The sequence below is a fragment of the Antennarius striatus genome, chromosome 22 (assembly GCF_040054535.1).
Source record: "Antennarius striatus isolate MH-2024 chromosome 22, ASM4005453v1, whole genome shotgun sequence".
NCBI classification, from domain to species: Eukaryota; Metazoa; Chordata; class Actinopteri; order Lophiiformes; family Antennariidae; genus Antennarius; species Antennarius striatus.
Window position 1 is genome coordinate 11,778,015 of NC_090797.1, and position 17,186 is coordinate 11,795,200.

The window sequence follows — 17,186 nt, forward strand, 5'->3', positions numbered from 1 at the left end:
CATTTGGAATTGAAGAGCTTCCCTAAGTGAGAATATCTCTGCCTCTTGAGCTGAGATGGTGGCGTAGTCCTGTTTATATTGAGTTTGGAACTCTTGCTCCCTGAGAGTTAGAAGTCCTGTCATTCTTTCCAGTTCATATTTAAGTTTGTGTGTTTTCATATAATAGTTCTTCCCAAATTGTCCTGGCATGTCCTTGCTAGAGCTTCGGCACTCTTCCAGCTGAAGTGCTTCTTGCTGTACATGTTTAATATATTTACCATCTTGATTAGCATGATCTTGCCACTTTTGTTTTCCTCCCCTGTGGTTCTGATGTTTGCCATTCACAACAGACTGATGGATGGCTGCAAAATTTGTCTGTGGAAGCGTGTTCATATTTTTCCTGTACACGGATTGTGTGAATATATGTGTTGCTTTTATAGGATTTTATGGTTTTGATATCGAGGATTTAGTAACAAAGAGTCGTAGATCAAAGCGCAGGGAGAGTAAACAAGGAAGAGTAAACTATATGACCAATGGTACAGTACAAACAATCAAATGAGAGTAGATCAAAGATCAGTTTGGCTTTGGTCTATCTGTGCAATTTACACAACTCCCGCTAGTGATACAAGTAATAAACTATTTGTAGGAGCATCGGGGCTAATTCTCTGATGTATCTTTATTATCTTCTACTGTCAGACACGTACCAGTGTCAACAACAAACACACACAGGTCTTACTGGTTTTCACCACTAGATCTACAAATTATTACAAATAACTGGTCATGTTTTGGATAAAACGTCTGCTGGGATGTTACAAGTGTGTTTCAGATCCAGTCACATGAAAATTAAAATCAGCGCAGTGTGAATTATTCATCAACTAGTAGAACTATCTAATTTTATGGTGAATGCAACACCTGAGCACCGGACACCCTCTTAATAAGTTGTTAATGAATCCTAATCAATAAAATGGAATCTTAGCTGCAAAACTGTCAAACTTCTATTTAATATAATTACAACCCGACACGGTGGATGAAGCGGTTGACGATGAATGAATGAACGAATGAATGAATGAATGAATGAATGAATGAATGAATGAACGAACGAACGAACGAACGAACGAATGAACGAATGAACGAACGAATGAATAAATGAATGAATGAATGAATGAAGACACATCATTTTTATACTGGAATCCTTAAATGGATTTGCAGGACAACATTCACATGTTCAGAATAGCTGTGTGTTTGCTGCTGTGGTTATCTGTCTTTGAGGTTCACTTATTTCTGTTTGCAAATATCACACAAATTCTGGAAAAGATATTTCAAAAAAACTTGTCAGGAGGTTGACCTTGGAACTGGTAATGGTTCACTACATGTTGAGGGAGACGGTTATAACTTTCCTCAACATTTCATTAAAAAATCAGCTGAGATGGTTTTGCTTGATACGCTTGATAGGTTTTGCATAAACTGAAGTGCTGATTGATGCTATTGTAAAACAATATCAGCTGAAGATGCTTCAGCATTGCTAATATTGCTTAGTTGTTGATAGGCCTATTTTGAACCAGATGTAAACCTAAACTAGTGAAAAACGAAAAATTTAAGAAATAAATGAAATATTTTGACAAGAAAGAATGGGGAGAACTGACAAGACAGGTGAAAAAATGATGGACAAAAATAATCAGAGAATTTTGCTTAAACGAGATAGGATAAAAGATATTTTTTCTCCCTTTGTTTTACTTCTGTCAACCAATTCCGAACCAGTAGGAGGCGCTAAAAATCCCCGGAATTAAATAAATAGAAAACTAAAATAAAAGAAGAAGAAATATATCTCCAACAGGTGGCGCTATCAACAAAGAAAACAGAATCCGACGTAAATTAAAAAGAGAAGAAAAAGCTACTGCAAGCATAAGTATTTATGTATTCAACTGGAGTCATCTCTTATGTAGAGACTAGTTTTATTTGTTGTTGTTTTTGTAGTTTTAGTCTAATAGTCGCCTCAGCCTCATCTTTATCTTCTTGCTAGCACTGACTTATGCTCTGCAAGTGGGGCTGGGTAGCTAACTACTTAGCAGCAGGCTAGGCTAACAACTGCTGGCTAATCTTTCTACACGGGTGTTAAAGGATGGAGTCGAACGTGTTTACGGCCTTATCCAAAGGTTTGTTCACTTTGAGCAGAAAAATAATTAAATTTTAATCTTGTGTCACCTTTGAGTTAACAGAAATTAAGCTGACGCTAATTTTTATTGGAGTGTCAGTATGAAATCTAGCTTTGAAAGCTACGCTTATCGTTGTTCTGATATCACGCTTTATAATCCTTTCCAAACAACTCTCCTAGCTTACTTCCACGTGGTTGCTTTGTGATCCGTTTAACTTTATATGGTAATACATTTTCGAAGGAAAGCAAACTTTGTCGGATGGATGTCGTTGTTGAACATGGGTTTCATGTTTTTGGCTGTAACAAGGCTGCATTCAAAAACACACCGCTGTTCTCATGCGTAATTAACAAGTGTTTGAGAAGATCCTCCTGCTGGACTAGAATTAGACGCGACCAGCAAAATGCTTAAAATTTATAATGACAATAACAGTTAAAATGTGTCATTTTACCGAAAGAATGTGTGGCTCACAACTGAGAATAAATATTGAGTAGATGTGATTTGATGCAGTACTAGTAAAGTCAGTAGTGCTAGTTGAATTCGTTTAATTCATCCTGGTAGTTTCCAGGTAATTTTGACTGATTCTCCTGGTGTGGTCAGAGTTCTCTCCTATTTTCCAGGTGACACCTTACCTCTGGCATCGTTACGGCTTCTGGTCCCACCTCTACAGCTTATGTCAGCGTCCATGTGGCAGGTTCTGAAGAAACAAGATATAATGAACTACTGGAGAGTAGCAGATTATATCTCTTTGGTGATGGACATGGTGCCAGAGCTGCTCATGTACAAGCACAGGACACAACTGAACCTGGGATTAAGAGCTAGGGTGGGAACCAATTGTTGTCAAAGATTGAGACAGTGATAGATTCCTAATGATAAGCCATGTTTTTGTGGTAATCTGTTTTTTAATTCTCTTTTTCAGTATATTCTTGAATTGTGCCGTAGTGAAAACCTAATCCAACCTGACTTCATCGTGTCTCACCTGGAGAAGATTAAACCACCATGTCCGACCCCAATCGAGGTAAGTGACATAAGTCTGGATGGTCTGTATTCATTTCATAAATATTTTTTGGTTAGTATGCGTTTATGGCCATATTATTGACATTTTATTTTTAGCTCATCCACACATTTGTTAAAACCACGTAGGTGCTGTGAATTTATAACATAAATGCCATTTTATTTCCACACTGCAGATGAAAGAGTCAGTGGAAGAAGTAGTCTTCAACTTTCTTGAACTAATCCAGACTTTGCTCAAAGATCCTGAAGAGAGACGAGACTTTTTTATGGTGAGGCGTCATCCCTTGCTGTTAAAGTAGTGCCATTGCAGATTTATTTGTAAAGAGCTTGATTCTGTCTTTTGTACACTGTCAGTTGCATATCAAATTTGGCAGTAGTACAAAGTGACTATCTGGTCTATCTGCCACTTTATCTCTCTTTCCCTATCTGCATTTTTTCTCCACTCAACCGGTCAAAGCAGATGACTGCCCTCTAGAGTCCGGGTCCTGCCCGGAGTTTCTTCCTCAATAAGGGAGTTTTTCCCCGTTGCTGTTCAAAAGATTTCATGCCAGCTTTATGCATAGAATATTATTACAGCAGAGATGGCTCGTTTAAATTTTTTGTCCTGTAACTTAATTGTTAATATAATGCTTTTGTTTTTCAAAGGATGTCTTCCCAGCTGAGTATGGACCTCAGTATGACAGTGACTTGCAGATTCTTTTTTCTGAGTTCCTCTGTCGGCTGGATCAGCTGTTGCCCGTTCCTGAACTCGAGCAGGTTAGACTTTTCTTTTTTTAAGGTATTAGTTTTTCACATTTTAAAAATACTTTACATATTCTATCTACATTGCTGAGGAGATGCTGCTGAATTCCAATTGCAGAATAACAAAATGACTTTGCATGACTTTTCTGCAGAAGCGCCATTGTGCTCCACGTTCCTGGCAATAATTGGAGATCTGTTGTTATGATTCAAAGCAAATAAGTCATTAAGTAGTTGGATCATCTGCTAGAATGAATCTAATTATCAAAAATCTTGTTTTTGAAGTTAAAATCTTAGTTATAAAGGATTAGTTGTGAAGGATTTAGCATGATGTGTGATTTCATACATTCCCACCAGACTATTTCCTGGCTTGGAGCTGAATGTGCTGTGTTGGATGACTGTGTGCATTCAGTCTCTGAGCCAACAGACCTGATAAATTTGCTCCAACACCACAAACAACTTGGGCATTTGGAGCAGCATGGTAAGTCTTATCTCACAAACACATCTAGTGTGTTTGACTTTCATTGTGAAAGTGATGTTCTTTTTCTTTGTACAGTTCCACCATCCATTATGGGTGAGAGGATCCTCTCATCCCTTTCTGCAGTTTGTCCCAGCAAAGCGTCAAACACCACAGAACTCATTCACTCAGATCCTCTGCAAGGCGTCAGTGATGACACACATACTGTGTCATTTGTGGATGATGTAGCCATTGAAATAATCACGGTGACAGATTATGCAGAGGTTGAATTAGACACGAGCACTGACATTGAGGTGGTAGGAGAGAACTGCTGTGAAGTAACAGACACTGGCATAGCTATGGAAGAATCACTGGTAGTCCTTCCTGGTGAGGACAAAGTTGTTGCAAGGACAGAAGAAACACAAAAACCCACAAGTGGTTTGACAAACACTATACCTCAAGAAGCAAACGAAAATTGGGACTCCACCCAACACAAAATTTCTGTGGGACCTCATGACTGCCCAGATTGCAAGAAGAAATTTAAGTTTGCCTCTTCGCTAATCGCCCACAAGGTCATCCACACCGGTGAACGCCCCCACCGCTGCAACGATTGCGGTCGCTGCTTCTCCTTCCGGCAGTCCCTTGACAGGCACCGACATACACACAAAACCAGACGCAAGTACACCTGCGTTGTCTGCAATGAGACGTTCCACTCCTTATCAGCACGCACGGAGCATAAACAGACACACATGGAAGACGGTACTTACACGTGTCATTGGTGCCAAAAGAAATTTAACTGGGAGCTGGCACTAGCAAGGCACCTGAAAAGTCATTCTGACGATCACGAGGCAAACGAGCATACTGAGCCTCATAAACAAGGGCAGCAAGTTGTTGTGGGTAATGAACGTTTCAGCGAGGCTCCAGCAGCACCTCCTGACCCTAACCACTGGCTGCGGGTTGAGAATAAAGGTGAGCTGGATAATGAGAGTGGCGAGCCTCCCAAAGTGGTTTCTGTGGTGAAAGTTCGCACAAGTGGGCGAAAACCCAAACCCACCATGAAGATCCAGGTGATTAATTTACAGAAGAACATGGCAGTAAAAAGAAAGAAAGAACACGGCAAGAGGAGAACTCCAGAGATTAAGCCTCTGCCTTTCACCAGGTAAAACCATCTTCCGTTATTAACCTTATCTGGAATTTATCAGAGCTTTAGTTCAAACTTAATGTATATACATTCTGTTGTTTATTTTGAATATATGGTGGCTGAGGTGGAACATTGTGCCTTACGTTTGCTATGTCTCTAACAGTACAGAGCACTCGTACGGTTCGTCTATGGGCTCAACTCAGCACAGTGACAAAAGTGAGTTCATATTCACAAATTTGTTTTTTCCTATCCCTCCAACACAATTACATGGTTAGCGAGAGCTCAGACAGACACCATGAAGCACTTTAAAACACTTTTTTTTTTAAGGAAAGTTGGATAAAAAATTAAGTAAAATAAAGGCCTTGATATAGACGGCAGTGGGTGCCGATGGAGGATGGAGGCCTTTGTCAGTGAATTATGAGCAGCTTTCAATGCATGCATACATCTGAATGGCCATTTCACACTGGATAGTGTCAAACCAGGTCATTTTGCATGTAAATTTAAAGCTTTCTTACACACAAATAATTTTCTTACATAGAATTGATATGTTGTGGTCGTGTTAAACCAGGTCGGCAGACGCAGGTCCCATCATTCATACCAAAGTTCTAACTTATTTTTAGGGTTAGTTATGGACAGATTACAGGGTAAGTGTTCTTTTACAAGCGATTGTTTTTAAGTAACTTCTTTAATGACATCGCGTTATCCTGTCTTAACATAATGAACATTTTTTTCTCCAGACTGTAACCATTTTATTTTCCCTTGAGGTTCTGGAGGGGAGGACACATCAGCTGCTTTCTCCTGCCTTCAGTGCTCCTTCAGCCACTCAGAGGAAGAACAGGTCCGGCAGCACGTGGAAACTGTCCACTCTGTGGAGGTTCAGGAAGAGAGGCTGTCCTTTCAGCCCCTCGCTGATGATGAAGGACGTTTTAGCTGCTCAGACTGTGAGAAGAGTTTCAAATTTCAGTCTTTACTGAAAGCACACCAGCGCATCCACACAGGAGAGCAGCCCTTCCTGTGTTCTCAGTGTGGACGGAGGTTCTCCTTCAAACAGTCACTGGAGAGACACAAGCAGACACACAAGTCTGGGCGCAAGTATGAGTGCCTGATCTGTGGAGAGTTCTTCAAGTCCCTGGTGGCTCAGAGGCAGCACAAGAGCACCCACATGGAGAACGACGATTACTTATGTTCTGACTGTGGTCGGGCGTTTGCCTGGAAATCTGCACTGGTGAGACACCTGAAGACACACTGCAAGTATGAAGACAACGTGGAGCGATCTTTCAAGTGTCCTCGCTGTGACCTGGGCTTCAGCTGTGTCAGTTACCTCAACAAGCACCTCAAGACGCACAGAGAAGAGAGAGTTCACACCTGCAACTGTGGAAAGAGCTTTGCTTACCGGGCAGCTCTAACCGCGCACCAGCGCATCCATCAGAAGGAGAGGCCGCACACGTGCACACAGTGTGGGAAAGGATTCCTCTACAAGGGGGGCTTGCTGAGCCACATGAAAATCCACTCGGAGGACATGCCCTTCATGTGTTCCTTTTGCGGGAAGAGTTTCAAGAGAGAGCGCAGCATGAAGAAGCATGAACGCTACCACACCAGGGAAAACATTTTTAGTTGCTCACAATGCGACAAGAGCTTCGTCTACAAGGCGACTCTGATCAGACACGAGTTGACTCATTCAGGCGAGAGACCATACCTGTGCTCAGACTGCGGGAAGGGCTTCTTTTCTCATGCGGAACTTCTGAAGCACGAGCGGTTCCACACTGGTCACAAGCCTTTCCAGTGTCCCCACTGTGACAAAAAATTCACCCAGTCTTGCTACCTGACCATCCACCTGCGCTACCACACCGGTGTCCGGCCGTACGCCTGCACAGAGTGTGACAAGAGTTTCCTCAGCGCCAACCGCCTTAAAAGGCACCAGAGGACACATTCAGGAGAGAAACCTTATTTGTGTGGAGACTGTGGGAAGGGATTCAGGCAATCGTATAACCTGAAGATGCATCAACGAACACACACCATGAAGTTAACATAGTTAACCTCATGACTGAAGGAAAATCAGACATTAAATGAGTGAAAAACCTACAGCAGCTGCATTACTTCTTGTGGTTGCATTGAGTTTAGAACAAGGCAGTCAGAGACTGCGACACCCCTGAATTCAAAGTTTTACCGACCTACTTTCATAATGGTCGCAGCAATGACTTCTATATTGTTCTATCGAGCATGACATTGACCTAGTCTTCCAAAGGTGAAGGTCATCACATTTTTGTGCCTCTGGCTTCCTGAAAATGTTGCTCTTTGTTTTGTGATTACTGTATATCCATCAGTTTTCAGAGATGTGTACCTAAAAAGGTATAAAAGTCAAAATTTGAGCTTGACCGAGTTTTTCAAGGTCAAGGTTGTGATCTAATTGTAATCCCCTTGCCTCCCTACTTTTCTCAAGGTCAGTGTCATTTCATTTTCATCACCTTTGCCACTGGAGATTATTGTGCTTTTTCTTTCATCTTTTTATCTGCAACGGTTGAGACGATATTTGGTGCACCGACAGACAAACACAAACACAATGACAATAAATCACTGCTTTGCGGGATGTAATGAAACTAATTTCAACAACTGAGTCGTGTTGAATGACCAGTTTTTCTCAAGTATTTCTCTTACAATTAAAGCACACCTTATGGTCCTCTTAAATAATAAACAAATGGTTGCTACAAAAGTATTTATTGTTGGAAATGTTACATGATCAATGCTCAAACATGTTAACAGTGCTGTCATTTTGAACAGTAGACAATAACACTGCTGGTTGTATCAGCAGGAGCACAAACGAGCTGGAGTCAGTTGTAGAACTAGAACAGATCGTTGTTGAAAACCAGCTCAAGCACTACATGGTGGTCCTTTACACAGTTTAGGTATACACCACCAGGTACAAACATTTACATCAAGACAACGGTGTTATGAACAGTGTTGAGTGAGCTGCTGGATGTTTCATGGGAACCCAGAAAAAGATAACTACACAACTGATGCTAAAGCTAGTAAAGTTTGAGAAGGATAGGCTCAAGAAGTACTAAGGAAGCTGACTGGATAGACCTAGACAGCTATGTGTAGAGTAATGGGGCAGTGGTCGCTACCCATTGCCTTGTTACGGATTTTGCTGTCGCACAGGCCTGGCAAAAGGCTGCTGGACAGCACGAAGTAATCCAGCCTCCAGCCCACGTTCTTACTACGGGAGTTCATCATGTAGGTCCAGAAGGAGTAGGCGTTGGCCTGTTCGGGGTACAGCTCGCGGAAGCTGTCGACAAAACCGGCCTCCAGCAGCTGGTCGAAGCCTTCGCGCTCCTCTGGGGTGAAGCCTGCGTTTTTCTTGTTCCCCTTGGGATTCTTCAAGTCGATCTCCTTGTGAGCGACATTTAGGTCGCCACACAGCACCAAGGGCTTTTGCATGTCCAGCTCGCTCAGGTACGCCCGGAAGTCTTCGTCCCAGGTTTTGCGGTAATCAAGGCGCACGAGGCCTTTACCAGCATTTGGCACATAGCTGGTCACCAGGTAGAAGCTGGGGAACTCTGCAGTGATGGTACGGCCCTCTTTGTCATGCTCTTCTTTGCCTGGCATTCAATAAATAATAGTTAACAAGTGAATGCAGCTACCCCAACAGGATTCAGTGTGCTATGATGGAAGTGTCATACAAGAAGAAACACCAATTTAGATTAACTTGTTTACGGTGTAAAATATGGGCAACAAGTTCTCTTTCAAGCAATTAACTGGAGTTCTGTACAGTAAATAACGCTACAAACTGTACTTGTCTGAGAATTAAGACTGGAAAAACTAACATGACCGTCCAAAGTTAAGGACGTCTGCTGGACAGCCTTTGAATGTGCTGTGTCTGTACAACAATCAAAAAGGAGATTTGGAATATTTTAGGATTATTTGTTACATTCCAATTGTGGAAGCAATTAAACAGCCACTAATAAAGGTACTGCACATAACCTAATTTAATTCCACAAAATACACTGGAATAAAATGTTTATTTCTGTAATCATACCAAGCCTCTGTATTCTCTTAATATTTTAACCTTTGTCTTATTTGTGCAATTCCCAAAGGTCAATTCACCCAACACTGTTGAAGCTCTAATTGGCAAAAATGTCTTCATAAACTTGCACCTAAGACTTGTGGGAACTGAACTTTTTTTGTCCTATCGAAAGTCACCAGTACTGGTTCAAAAACTTTTAAGACTGATAAAAACAAGGCCAGTGTTCAAGACAACTCACCAATGCCATAGGTGACTTTCAGTGGTTCAGTTTTGCAGAGCATGGCCACACCACTGTAACCCTCCTTTTCATCAGACGCAGCCCAGTACTTGTAAGGGTACTCGGGCATGGAAGTGATGTCAGCAGGCAGTGATTTCTCAGAGCACTTTGTCTCTTGCAGGCACAAAACATCTGGATCCTCCTCACGGACCCACTGAAGGTTCAGACAGGAAATGTTAAAACCAATGCGAAACTTCATTTATCGTTGCTTTCATTTCTCAGGGTCACTGCATACTCACATCCAGACCCTTCTTTTTAACCCAGGCCCTAAGCCCATCCACATTCCATGAGGTAATCTTCATGTTGGCATTGCGTCCATCTTTGCTGGTCATTTTGTCAGGAGGATCCTCGTACAGAATCGGAGCTTCAGGTTCCTTTGCCTTCTTTCCTTTCTTTGCAGAAGCTGTGAGGTTAAAAAAAACATTTAGTCATGACAGCGACAGGCCACGTGCAGTTTGGAACCACATCAGATTGTTTAATATTCATATAATAGTACGTATTTAAGATTTTATGTGTAATGTGTTACCAGATCCTGCATCGTTTTCCTCGTCTGCAGCGGCCTCCTCCGTTTTCTTGCCTCTCTTCATTTTTGAACACACGGCGACAGCAAACACACTTCGCAGATGCACAAAACGTGCACACAACAGAACACACGCCGCTGGAAAACCAGATAAATCAAGACAATTACTCACCAGACAGAAAAGGGCCTGAAGAATAGAAACAGTTGAAGTTAACATGCTAAATGAAGTTGTCCATTTGCCACTCCTTCATTCCCAATGTGAGGATTTGTTTGTCTCCCTGTTTTCATTTTTAATCATGATGAGAAAAAAACAGGCAATCTGAAGATGTGTTGGAGAATGTTTTACAGCCTTGTTTAAAAAAAGTCTACTCTACTTTGTAAAATACAGACTGCTCTAAAGGCTAGTTTTCTTTTTTAAACTTTCTTTTGCAGCAAGATAAAAGCAACTAATCTTTATTTTCTTACTAATCATCAGCTGACATGGGTAACACTTGAGGTTGAATTAGAACCAAACTTGTGTTTATGGTTACCACGACCAGGATGAACGAGAATCTAGCCCGACATATTGCTGATATGAAATGAGTCTTGCAGCAGCCTCTCCAGCTTGGGACCTTCTCTGCTCCATCCCTGGTCACCTCTTCCTCTAACACTAAATTAAAAGTCTCCAAACATCTGATATAAGGCAGCAGGAGACCTGCACTTCTGCAAGTTTTCATTAAAATTACTTTTGAGCATCAGTTTTCCACTGGAAATGATTGTCAAGCAAGATAATAAAATGATCATATACTTCCCCTTCTGGATTAATAAAGTATTCATGTAGTAGAGGTGACGTCTTTGAGTTCCACATAAAAATGTTGTCTATAAATTTGGAAAATGTGACATGTTTAATGTGTAATATTAATAATACTCATCAACCTGTGTAATACTACTGCTATAAGATGATCAGGATTCCATGGGTCAACTTTATTTTGGGCAATTTTTCCATCTTTGGTCTTAGTTTGTGACCAGCATCCATGACAAAAATATAAAGGAGACCTGAGTTTAAATATTTTTCGAATACATCTTATTTAATTATTTTAAAATTTACGTTCGTCAGATAAAGATGTGAAGAGGATTTTAAGCATCCTGAATAATTTCTCTGCAAATGGAAAATGACGGCGTGCAGGTGCTGCACAATCAGTCCCAGTGGTTCTCTGGGTGGTGTAACGTTAGCCAGTCCAACTAAATGCTAAAATACGGTGGAAATTTGTGAGTTAAACTGTATTTACGTGACACACATGTCGTGTTACACAACTGAGATCATGCTAAGCTACGCTAACGCTAGCTTCTGACAAAAGAACTGAATGAATGAGGAATAACTAGCCAACTACTTTTAGCAACCTGCGCGCCATACTGCATTAATTAACACGAGCAAACGTTAAATAATTACAGCGTCATTTCAACCATCAATGCATTTCTGGCAAAGAAGATGCAAATTGTCTTACTTGCACGTTTGCAGGATGGCAAACACGATGTCTGCTCCTTTACATACACTCCCCCCCTACCACACACACACACACACACACACACACACGCACACACACACACACACACACACGCACCATAAAAACCTAACTAAAGTAGCTAGGCACGTGCTCCAAGTCCGTTGGGTCTACATGCGTTCCTGGTTTAAATATGTATATAAACACAGACAACTTCAGACATAATATTATTTTGTCACGTCTAAATTGTCTAGATAAAAGATAATTACTCATATAATGTACAGTACATTTTCTTGACGTGGTGATGAGCTTAAATACTGTTTAAGTAAGGCTTTTTTTGATCAGGCTAAATCTACAGCCGTCTACGTGAAGGACCCCTGAAGGCGGAAAGGAGCCCTTACGTTTAGTTGAAGTAAAAGAGTTTTAAGTTAAACTAGCAGTTTATGTTAACGTGATGAACTGAAGGATAACAGGTAGCTATAAACACTTTATATTCAAGTCAGTATTTTATAACAGCTGTTTGTTTCATTTCTTACTGTTTTAGTTCGTATAGCAGCTTAATTAGAGCTTTGTTTTGGTTTTAGTGGACGTGTCTTGGTCTGGAACTGCAAACTACAGTTTGCTAGAACAACTTTACCAACATTTCATTATTCTGTAGGAACGAAAGAGCAGTCAAAAATAGTTTAAAGCTGCCATGCCTGTGGTCATTGGATTTGAGGGCAGTGCCAATAAGATTGGCATAGGAATCATCAGGGATGGTGAAGTACTTTCCAACCCTAGGCGGACCTACATTACCCCTCCTGGTCAAGGTAGGTCATATTAACGCACAGAAAAGTACCAACATGTAAGTTACTGGTGATATGAAACCATAACAATCTGTCAGGTGGAGTCAACACATTATTTTACCCAACAGGCTTCATGCCTAGTGACACCGCCAGGCACCACCGTGCTGTCATCCTGACCGTCCTCAGGGAGGCGCTGGAACAGGCAGGGCTGAAGTCCGCAGACATCGACTGTGTGGCCTACACCAAAGGTAACAAGAGCCTCCATTCATCTGCTGGTGAAAACAGTTGCTTGACACCTTTACTAGGACCAGCAATAAAAGTCAATCAATCAAGCAATCAAGTTTTATTTATATAGCGCTTAATCATGGCAACAGACATTTCAAAGCGCTTTAACAGACATAAAAACCCAACTGAACCGTCCAGAGCAAGCATAAGCGACAGTGGCGGGGGAAAACTCCCTCATTGAGGAAGAAACTCCGGGCAGGACCCAGACTCTAGAGGGCAGCCACCCGCGTTGATCAGTTGGAGTGGAAAAGAAATACAATGTAGATAAGGACAGGGTAAGAGAGAGGGAGACAAAGAGAGAGGGGCAGGTAGGCCAGATAAAGTCCTCCCAGTTTGTGTCAGTATGCGGGCAGCTGCATTCTGCATTAGTTGTAGAGTCCTATTGGGGTAGCTTGAACAGATTGATAATAAGGCATTGCAGTAATCCAATCTAGAAGTAACAAAGGTATGAATGAGTTTTTTCTGCGTCTTTAAAGGATAAGAAATTTCTAATTTTAGCAATGTTTCCTAAGTGAAATAAGGCCATCTGAGACAGATTTAATATGAGAGTCAAAGGACAGCCCCTGATCAAAAATCACTCCCAAGTTCCTGACATCACTACGAGAGGATAAAGCAATGTTATCCATGTGAATTACAGTATCAGAAAAATCCGTAAGGTTCTTAAGACAGATCATAATTTTAGTTTAATCAGTGTTTAGCATTACGTTGTGGAGCATGCAAGACTTGGTACCCCTGGGACAAGTCTCTAATTTAACCAATTGGTCATTTTAACTAAATAAAATGTGCTGTTTACTCACAGGACACTGAGTGAAGAATAATTAACATTGATATGATTACCTATAAATCATTATGACTAGTGTTCTTCACTTCCTGTATGGTAACATCATACTAACAACAAGCTGATATCATCGTCTCTCTCAAATAAACATCATGTGATCTTTAGAAGTGTTTTTCTTTGTCTCTTTCTGAGGTCCTGGGATGGGGGCCCCCTTGGTCACGGTGGCCCTGGTGGCTCGTACGGTCGCACAGCTTTGGGGGAAGCCGCTGCTTGGTGTCAACCACTGTATCGGACACATTGAGATGGGTCGACTCATCACCAAGTCCAACAACCCCACAGTGCTTTATGTCAGCGGAGGGAACACGCAGGTTGGTAGGGGTGGGGGTGTTCCTATTCTGGTTTTATCAGATACCAGTGTTATTAGCTTCCTGACCTTGACCCTTGACTTACCGTACAGGTCATTGCATACTCAGAGCGGCGGTACAGAATATTCGGGGAGACCATCGACATCGCAGTCGGGAACTGCTTAGACAGGTTCGCTCGTGTTTTAAAGGTACGGCCCCCTTGTGGCCCTTCATAACTGTAACTATTTGTTCCAGGTGATCCAGAAGTGTTTATTTTTTGTGTGAAACTGATCTTCCTCTCAGATTTCTAATGACCCCAGTCCAGGATACAACATAGAACAGATGGCAAAAAAGTGAGTGTGAGCCACCAAGCAGTTTTCCATGCTTTGCTTTTACAGAACTAATGTTTTCTCACCGGTCGCTTTGTTTCTCGTTCTTATTAGAGGGAGTCAGTTTGTGGAGCTTCCGTATACAGTGAAAGGAATGGACGTATCTTTTTCTGGGATTTTATCCTACATTGAGGTGAGTGGAACTGTTAAACAGCAGTGAAGAGTTTTCTTCTACCAACTGACTTTTTTCTTGTTTAATTACTATGATTCGATCATTGTTTTGTTTTATGATCCATACATTTTCTGTTATTTGTTCAAAGGATGTTTCTCATAAGATGCTGAGCTCTGGTCAGTGTACAGCGGAGGACCTGTGTTTCTCCCTGCAGGTACTGAGATCAGTTCAGTTAATATGTGCTGAGATGGACACAAAGCTCTGTAGAAACACTTATTGAGACTTTTTAAAAAAAAATTAAGTACGTTCTAATTATCAATCTGAAAAATGGCGTCTTTGTGTTACTGTGATTGTAAGATGTACCGTATGTTAAAACTGGGTCCAGTCGTTGGGGTAAAAGAATCTATCTGTGTTTGTGACACTGGAATGAAGAGACACAGGATCTGCTGCAGGTGACCTGAAGGCACAACTGCAATGTTTTTTTCAGTTCAACACCAAATTTCAATACAACAAATCTTCATCATGATCTTCATCAGTGTCTGTGTTTTGGCCAAACAACAGTTCGCTACCTAAAGATCTTACTATGATGCATGGTTATGGTCGTGATGTCAGCTGTCTGTCCCGCTCTTCCCTGACACCCCCGTCTCTGCAGGAGACCCTGTTCTCAATGCTGGTGGAGATAACAGAGAGGGCCATGGCTCACTGCGGCTCCCAGGAGGTACTCATTGTTGGTGGAGTCGGCTGTGAGTAGATCAGAGTTTCAGGCGACATCTGAGGCCATGTCCACACGTAGCTGGGTATTTTTTAAAACAAGTATTTTTCCCTCCTCTTTGGAGAAAAAATTGCATCCACACAACTTCATTTTTAAAAGAATCTCCACACATAAATGCATAAGTACCATTTAATCAACACGTTTATAGGCAGAATGACTCCGTAACAACCCAAACAAAGACAGGAGAGAGGACTGGGATATGCGAAAATTCATGCTATTCCTCCTGGAGGAAGACTTCCATCTCAAAGTTCTCCCACCAGCTGTCCCGTTCTGACCCAAAACCGGCGTTGGTGTCTTTGAATGAATGAGTTTTATTGCCATTTTACATAAAAACAGGGTTCCATGGACAACGAGATGAGGACGATTTGTGCTCAATTTTAAGCAGCAACACGCTCAACCACACAATCACACGCTGCAACATGGTATCACTGACAGCTTGCAGTCTCTGCATACCGATGGTTCAGACACCTGGTTGAGCTCATGCACCTTCCTCAGTAAGGATGCAAGCCAACTCTTCTACTGAACCAGTCTAGATGACTAGACCTGTTCTTGTGTTTACGTCCAGCAGGATCGTGACCTCTGGATTTCTCTGCAGGTAATCTGCGTCTGCAGGAGATGATGGGAGTGATGTGTGAGGAGAGAGGAGCCAAGCTGTTCGCCACAGATGAAAGGTAACCTGGCTGCTCCGCTCATCTACAGTAGCATGACGATAGTCTGCTTCAACAAAGCAGGATGGTCCTCCCCTGACACCCTGATGGTTGGTGATGGTGACTGGTGGTGGACTTTTCCAATTTGACAAGAAAAAAACGTGTACATTATTTTCTGCACTATAAGGCACACCTAAAAGCCTTTAGTTTTCTCAAAAACTGACAGTGCGCCTTTATATATGAAAACCGTTTTTAAAATAGGCCATTCATTGAAGGTGCGCCTTATAGTCCAGTACGCCTTATAGTACTTGTTTTTTCGCTATCTCTTGTATGAAGATGTGAAAATTCAACAGTCATCTCCTGACTTGGACACGGGTTCTGTCAGGAACATTGCGTTCCAGGCTCCATCCAGATAAGCGTTTCCTTTGTGTCACAGATTCTGCATAGACAACGGAGCGATGATCGCTCAGGCCGGCTGGGAGATGTTTCGGTCCGGTCAGGTGACGGAGCTGCAGGACTCATGGATTACACAAAGGTTCAGTTGAAACTTTTTTTTTGTCTCATCCTGTCCTAGAACTCCAAGCTGGGAACAGTTGGGATGTGCAGCTTCAAACATGGCAGGCATCTGTTCAGTGTCCACTGATGCTTACTCAAGTCTTTTTAAATAGGAAAAACATGTGCGTTACCTCTGTACAGCTATTGACCAGATCATTTCTGTTGTTGTAGGTACAGAACAGACGAGGTGGAGGTGACGTGGAGAGACTGATGGATGAAGCAGTCTTTTTTACAGATGTGGAAGTAGGACTGTTATAATGTGCTACGTACAAAATATATCAAGGCAAAAAATCAAAAGCCAAGTAAGAGGGAGTATATTATATGCTTGTTCAATAGTCAAATCAGCGAGAAGGAAAAATCTACAAATCTTGTAGATTTCATATCCAGTTCTCGCTACATGTGATGTTTCTTAGCCATAAAAATCATAAAAAATTTTGGTTTTCATGTCAGCTGGGAAAAGACAAAAGTTTATAATCATACATCCCCAGTTACAACCGGTGGATGGGAACTCTCCACCCAAGGAGAACCACCTCAGACATTCTAGAGAGTTTCACGCTTTGTTCTCCATTAATGTTTGATGAACTTATCCACTGGTGACTTCAGCTCTGGTTGTATTTTCCGATCACAGGCTTTGGTGACTTGGACAAAGCATTTGTTACTGTTTTCATGTATTTGTAAAATATTGATTAACAAAGTTTGAACTTTTTAGCAGCAGCTCACAGGAAATAAACTGGACTAAGA

At 41.6% G+C, this 17,186-nt stretch overlaps 3 protein-coding genes across 4 annotated transcripts; 2 read left to right on the top strand and 1 right to left on the bottom strand.

The window, feature by feature from the left end:
* The first annotated feature begins 1,856 nt into the window (after positions 1-1,856).
* Positions 1,857-7,511, top strand: LOC137589450 (zinc finger protein 11-like). Its single transcript, XM_068307225.1, has 9 exons — positions 1,857-2,132; positions 2,750-2,952; positions 3,049-3,147; positions 3,320-3,412; positions 3,789-3,899; positions 4,239-4,362; positions 4,438-5,497; positions 5,643-5,695; positions 6,244-7,511. Exons 1-9 carry the CDS (start codon positions 2,099-2,101, stop codon positions 7,509-7,511), a joined length of 3,045 nt encoding a protein of 1,014 aa, XP_068163326.1. The 5' UTR covers positions 1,857-2,098.
* Positions 7,512-8,546: 1,035 nt separating this feature from the next.
* apex1 (APEX nuclease (multifunctional DNA repair enzyme) 1) lies at positions 8,547-11,911 on the bottom strand. The gene is made up of 5 exons (XM_068307226.1): positions 11,782-11,911; positions 10,304-10,435; positions 10,017-10,180; positions 9,739-9,931; positions 8,547-9,075 (listed from the first exon to the last, which is right to left on the bottom strand). Exons 2-5 carry the CDS (start codon positions 10,362-10,364, stop codon positions 8,561-8,563), a joined length of 933 nt encoding a protein of 310 aa, XP_068163327.1. The 5' UTR covers positions 10,365-10,435; positions 11,782-11,911; the 3' UTR covers positions 8,547-8,560.
* Positions 11,912-12,150: 239 nt separating this feature from the next.
* On the top strand, positions 12,151-17,066 carry osgep (O-sialoglycoprotein endopeptidase). 2 transcript variants are annotated; one of them, XM_068307408.1, is made up of 12 exons: positions 12,151-12,251; positions 12,437-12,587; positions 12,692-12,811; positions 13,819-13,994; positions 14,084-14,179; positions 14,274-14,323; positions 14,414-14,492; positions 14,620-14,685; positions 15,124-15,214; positions 15,839-15,914; positions 16,327-16,425; positions 16,617-17,066. In XM_068307408.1, the coding sequence occupies exons 2-12, from the start codon at positions 12,473-12,475 to the stop codon at positions 16,654-16,656; spliced, it is 1,008 nt and encodes a 335-aa protein (XP_068163509.1). In that variant the 5' UTR covers positions 12,151-12,251; positions 12,437-12,472; the 3' UTR covers positions 16,657-17,066. The 2 variants fall into 2 exon arrangements, with proteins under 2 accessions (XP_068163509.1, XP_068163510.1); XM_068307409.1 differs by having other exon boundaries at positions 12,174-12,251; positions 12,363-12,587.
* The last annotated feature ends 120 nt before the right edge of the window (positions 17,067-17,186 follow it).

Coding starts and splice junctions, on each gene's coding strand:
- LOC137589450 (XM_068307225.1), top strand. CDS start 2,099: ATGGAGTCGAACGTGTTTACGGCCTTATCCAAAG. Junction 2,953..3,048: donor ACCTGGGATTAAGAGCTAGG/GTGGGAACCAAT, acceptor TCTCTTTTTCAG/TATATTCTTGAATTGTGCCG. Junction 3,900..4,238: donor CCGTTCCTGAACTCGAGCAG/GTTAGACTTTTC, acceptor CATTCCCACCAG/ACTATTTCCTGGCTTGGAGC.
- apex1 (XM_068307226.1), bottom strand. CDS start 10,364: ATGAAGAGAGGCAAGAAAACGGAGGAGGCCGCTGCAGACGAGGAAAAC. Junction 9,932..10,016: donor TTAAAAAGAAGGGTCTGGAT/GTGAGTATGCAG, acceptor CTGAACCTTCAG/TGGGTCCGTGAGGAGGATCC. Junction 9,076..9,738: donor GAAAGTCACCTATGGCATTG/GTGAGTTGTCTT, acceptor ATTGAATGCCAG/GCAAAGAAGAGCATGACAAA.
- osgep (XM_068307408.1), top strand. CDS start 12,473: ATGCCTGTGGTCATTGGATTTGAGGGCAGTGCCAATAAGATTGGCATA. Junction 13,995..14,083: donor TCAGCGGAGGGAACACGCAG/GTTGGTAGGGGT, acceptor CTTACCGTACAG/GTCATTGCATACTCAGAGCG. Junction 14,180..14,273: donor GGTTCGCTCGTGTTTTAAAG/GTACGGCCCCCT, acceptor TCTTCCTCTCAG/ATTTCTAATGACCCCAGTCC.